Source organism: Nelumbo nucifera, chromosome 2 (assembly GCF_055504915.1).
Source record: "Nelumbo nucifera cultivar China Antique chromosome 2, China Antique-T2T, whole genome shotgun sequence".
NCBI lineage: Eukaryota > Viridiplantae > Streptophyta > Magnoliopsida > Proteales > Nelumbonaceae > Nelumbo > Nelumbo nucifera.
Window position 1 is genome coordinate 10,978,772 of NC_142650.1, and position 5,643 is coordinate 10,984,414.

At 37.4% G+C, this 5,643-nt stretch overlaps 1 protein-coding gene across 2 annotated transcripts; it reads left to right on the forward strand.

Annotated features, from left to right (window-relative positions):
- The first annotated feature begins 2,287 nt into the window (after window positions 1–2,287).
- LOC104597309 (uncharacterized) lies at window positions 2,288–5,282 on the forward strand. Of its 2 annotated transcripts, none has more exons than XM_010258778.2 (6): window positions 2,288–2,800; window positions 2,920–2,996; window positions 3,100–3,136; window positions 3,304–3,415; window positions 3,518–4,219; window positions 4,913–5,282. In XM_010258778.2, exons 1-5 carry the CDS (start codon window positions 2,533–2,535, stop codon window positions 4,134–4,136), a joined length of 1,113 nt encoding a protein of 370 aa, XP_010257080.1. In that variant the 5' UTR covers window positions 2,288–2,532; the 3' UTR covers window positions 4,137–4,219; window positions 4,913–5,282. The 2 variants fall into 2 exon arrangements, with proteins under 2 accessions (XP_010257080.1, XP_010257081.1); XM_010258779.2 differs by having other exon boundaries at window positions 2,289–2,800; window positions 4,947–5,278.
- The last annotated feature ends 361 nt before the right edge of the window (window positions 5,283–5,643 follow it).

Below are 5,643 nucleotides of genomic sequence, written 5' to 3' on the forward strand. Positions count from 1 at the left end.
ATAAAACTTTCCTTTTCTTGTGGACTGCTACTGGCCTCTTTACTCGGGAAATCCGTGAAAGAAAAGAGTGAAACGATGTGAAAGTTAGAAAATCTTTGGGGGAGAGTCTTTAATTAATGGGTTGTTATGGCTCACGAATGCGTTATAGTCCATACGCGTGGAAGGAATGTTGTCCGTCCTCTGGGGATACCTCTTCAATGGGTCATCAAAAGATCCATTCAACTGGATGATAATGACCATGGATGAAGATTTTCTCGAGTCTTTGAGTCTTGACCATCCCAATTTTGGTAAATGTAATCAGATGTAAAGGGCAGCCTTGCAATTTCAGCATATTATATATTATTTGATAATTAATGGCTGAAGGGACTGAAGTAGTGATCTGATTTGTCTTTTAGTGAATAAGCCATTAAGTATGAATTGGCTCGGGTGGCCGAGCCTGACCAGTGACCACCAGTGGGATATTGTCAGTTCGATCAAGAAAGGTGGATGCTTTAAATATTTATTTATTTTTATGATTTGAGCAGGCCAACCATGATCAGCATTTGCTATTTGCTATTGGTGATATGTGTATATATATATATATAATCCGTAGAGAAGTGGGCCCATTGATTCCTATGATCATCATTCATCCAGTAGTTTAGTTGACTTTTAATAAGATGGAAACCATGGCATCCATAGAGCTGAGGGGGGCCGTGGCCAGCTTCTTGTTTGTTGTCTTAAACCCTTATCTCTTTAAAGAGATAAAATGTCAGTATTCATAGGGATTAGATTATTATATACTAAATGTCTGATCAATGTCGGGTTATGAGACCAGTAAGCATGGCTAGAAAAATAGGTGGGCCTTGTTGGACGCCTGAAGCTGTGCCTATTGATGCCCATACCTGCCAAATTTGATTGACAGATTGTTGACATTAACAAATGAGAAAGTGTACGTTAGTATTCACTCTTCACTCTCACCTCTTTGACACCTCAAGCCTAAGCAAGCAAGTGGGGGAGTGACTGTGGATCCTATTAATCAATTTACACCATTATTTAATTTTAAACAGATCTTTATCATCATTCATCGCCTAGGCAATAGGGGTGCCCAATTCAAAAATGGGATGTGCCCCAATCACTGTCTTAAGCAAGACAGCAGAACTTATATATAGTTAAGAGTATTAAGAAACCAAGTTATACTTCCTGTCATGTACTTGTGGACACTATTACTAGTCATCTCCTCCAACTCCAATCAATACTGATTAAAGTATTTTCTTTTTTTTTTTTCAACTTAGACGTGTGTGTATTGAAAATACCAAGAAAAAAGAATAAAGAATAATTGGTGGATTCCTTTCAAGCCTTCAATAATTTTATACCTCGGATTCTCTTAATAATTTTTTTTTAACTTTCAATTTTCGTTTTGATAATTTTGGATCTAAGATACTCTCTGTATAGAGTATAGACTACTAAAGCTCTTTAGTTTCCAACTTTGCAACCCTGAGCCTTGGGTTGATTTCAGAGAGAGAGAGGCTGCTGATGAGTCATAAATGTTGGGTGGGTGTCTGTGATTTTGTGAGAGTAAGAACTCTACCATTAATAATGATTCACTGGAAACTTGGAAAGTCCAACCTTTTCAGGCATAATTCCAAGTAGTTAGGTTAAAGACTGAGAAAATTGACAGTTTGGCATCTACTTAATATAATGACCAGTGACCCATCAAACAGTTGATCAGAACCCTTCATTGAAACGACACTTTATTGCTGATGTGGGGTCCCTTAGCTTAAAAAGCATATGAAAACGGTTTATCTTATGCATGGGGGGCCACCATTTGAACTCTTAGAAGCCGGGATTAATTACGATTGAATTGGGAGCTTAAGCCACATTATAACTTGACATACATTAAGCACAAAAACATCTGAGAGGACGTCCACGGCCCACCATTGATCATGTGGAGATGGAGCTTGGGAATAGTTACTGACTTCTGAGGATCGAGAAGGGACAAATCCGTGATTTTCCCTGGAAAAGGCAGTGGCACTTCTCTGAGTTTTGGGTCCCAGCAGGCATCAATGCGCCAGCAACGTGATCAATCACTCATTCACTCCCCAGCCAACACATGCTCTCTCTCTCTATGCATTTCAACTTTCTCTCCTTCCACGAACCAATCTTTAGTTCCACACCCCCAAGCAGTACGTACATCCATTAATCATGCATACATGTATACAATTAACTATACATATATAATTAAATATTTACTAGAGAGAGAAAGGGAGGGTACTTTTTCGTCTCAAAATCTCAACTTTCAGGGCTAGGGTTTTAATTTCCAAGTCATCATTCAACAATAGCTGGTGGTTCTGAGGCAGCAGGTCCTTTTATGTCCAATTCTTCTCAAGGATTAAGGTTTCAATTCCCATATTCAATAGCTGGTTTTTCTGGGCTATGCCCGTGCTATTCTGTTGGTATCTACTTTTATATGTTAGAAGAAAGAGAATAGCTGGAGAGATCGATCTGGGGACGACTAAATAGGACGATTCCTGGCAAAGAAAAAGAAAGAGAGAGATGAAGGAAACTAGTAATAGCAGTGAAGGTTCCAAGACTAATCATTCTGACAAGCATGAGGACGAGGAGGAAGACGAAGAGGTAGACTGCAATGACAAGCCTAAAAACGGAGGGAGCTCCAGCAACAGTACAGTTGAGGAGAATGAGAAGAAGGCCGGAACTGGGTCCGTCCGACAGTATGTCCGTTCCAAGATGCCAAGACTCCGTTGGACGCCTGATCTCCATCTTTGCTTTGTTCACGCTGTTGAAAGACTTGGTGGACAAGATCGTAAGTGGCCAGCCACCCTCTTAAGTCTTAACTTCGATCTCCTCCAACGATTAATTACTAAATATACATAAGAATTTCCCCGTCTGATATCTCTAATTAATAGCTTTCATTTGGTGCAGGAGCCACGCCTAAGCTAGTACTTAATCTGATGAACATCAAAGGTCTTACCATCGCTCATGTCAAGAGTCATCTACAAGTAATTTTATAATCAAATTTCATAAAACACAAATATATATACTCATTTATTGCCTTAAAATTCATCAATTAAATAACCTTAATTTCCTTTTCTCCTTCGTCAGATGTACCGGAGCAAGAAGATAGATGACGCCGGTCAAGGTAAGAATTTTATACATGTCCAAATGGGTATTCTGGAAAATCTTGAAATTGTAATTTTCGGTTTGGTTCCTGAATTGCATCTTTCCGGTGTTCTACAGCCTTGCTGACTATGGAGAGTAATAAACGTTGTTTTTTTTTTTCTTTCTTTATTTGGATTAATTGGACAGTGATAACCGATCAGCAAAGGCATTATGTGGAAGCTGCAGATCGCCACATATACAACCTAAGCCAACTACCCATGCTGCAAGGGTTTAATCAAAGACCTGCGTCCAGTTTCAGGTATGGAATTTGACACCCTGAACACCCTTTTAGTACTGTTGTGTTAGTAATATGTAATAAGCTTGACCCCATAATAAATATATCCATCTTATATTTATCCAGATATGAAGAGGCTTCATGGAATAACCATGGCAATTGGATGAGTAATCCTTATATAGGAGAAGCTACAAATCGACCATCTGGGTTTTACAGTTCAGTGGCCACGAGGAACTTCAGCCTCAACAGCAGCAAGGCACCAAATCGTGATGATTTTCAAATGGGTAGTTCTCCTTTTGGACATTCTATCAAGATGACCCATGAAACTCGGGGGGATTTCTCATTGTTTAGGCAACATGAATCATGGCAAACTCCAACATTCAGACCAAGTCCAATTACTAAGCCCAACCCCACGACACAGTTCCGAGGAAGCGGGTTGGAGCAAGCGGTTCGTTTGAACAATAGCATTACCCCAGAGACAAACTGGAGGATAGCTGTTGAAGAGAAAAACCCAGGAAAGAGAAAGGCTTCAGATTGTGACCTTGACTTGAATCTCTCTCTAAAGATAGCTTCAAGGCATGATGAGTGCCCCAGAAGTTCAGAAGATGTTGGAGTTGGTAGTAGTTTATCTCTTTCTTTGTTCCCATCACCACCTTCATCCTCAAGGCTTAGCAGGTTGAAAGAAGGAGATGATAGTAGGAATAAGCATGCAAGAACGGCAAGTACTCTGGATCTGACTATATGAATGCTGTGTATTCTTAGTGAGATGTTGAGGTACTTGTCAACGAGAATATATTATATAGAGATCACTGGCCTGGACCATACAAGGTAATAGATACCAATATTGTTCCTTTTTTTTCGTGTAATTTGTTCATCGTTTTTGTATGCATGCATTATCTAGATTTATCAAAATTTAAATGGTGAAAATCTAGCAACAGCCGAAGCTCTAAAAGAGTCCTGATGGAACTTAACTATCTTTGTTAGTTTAGCTCTAGTTATATTATTTATTACTAAATGCATATTGAAGCAGATTGCTAGTTAATAATTAATGTCTAGCTATTTCTAAGAACTAGTTACAGTGTTATATACTTGGGTTGTCTGAGAAATATATATATAAAGAAGAGAAAACGCTTGCATAATTAATTAAGACATCATTTACTTCATTCTAGTGTTTTCTTTGCATACCTATTATAAATTGAATCTAAATGACAATTTATGTTTATCATCAACAAACTTGGTGGATTATTGACAAACATTTAAGCAGCAGAAGATCTAATTAAAGTGGACAAGAAAGATAGATATGATTAGGCCTGCAGTGACTAAGATTTCATGTCTCAACTCCAAGAAACCTCCTATATATCAACTATAAAAGTTTTAAGAAGAACAATACTTATAATTCATATAAAAGGATTAATTAATACCGAGTACTTGTTTTAATTTATCCTTCTTGATTTTATTACCAAGCTTAATTATAGTTGGAATTAATGCTTCTTGATTATTTGGTTCTTTTTTCTAAGCCAGAAAGGCGTATTCATACATTAATGCTAATGCTCAGATTACACACCAAGCAAATACAATCAGTAGAAAAGTGAAACAAAGAGGACTGAAGCACAGGCCAAGCTGCTGAAACAAAAGAAGACCACAGGAAGAGAGACTCATGAAGGTTTTGGACCTTCTGTTTTGGTCTTTAAGCTAGTTTACTACTGATACTTTTGATCATTTTTAATTAATTAGGTTGGTGCAATTAGCAGAACTATTGGAATGGAATCATCATGAGTTATGAGTTATGAGACAACCTTTTCATGAAGTCACGAGTTGAAGGAATAGAGCTACACATTTAAAGTCTTAAACAGTTTATTAATTAGAAAACAGTTCATTAGCACGATCTGTTTTTTTGTTAATAAGAACTGTGTCATATAAGAATGGCAACTGGGTTTGGGATGGAGCATCCACTCTCATCAGGGACGGGGAATCATCTAAAAATACACCTAATTTAGAGGTATTTTAAAAATAGAATTATAAAAATTTGAGATAATTTAGAAATTGGATTATGGAAATTTAGAAGTATTATAAAAATGGAATTATGGGATATTAGGGTTTTAGGAAATTAAGAAAAAATTAGAGGTATTTTAAAAATTAATATTAAACATAGGAATATTTTATTACTTTATCATCGGATTCAGGAAATTATATGCAAACCCTGTCCCGCCCTATCCCCGGTTTGGAAAAAAAATGTTTTCCCCATTCCCCAC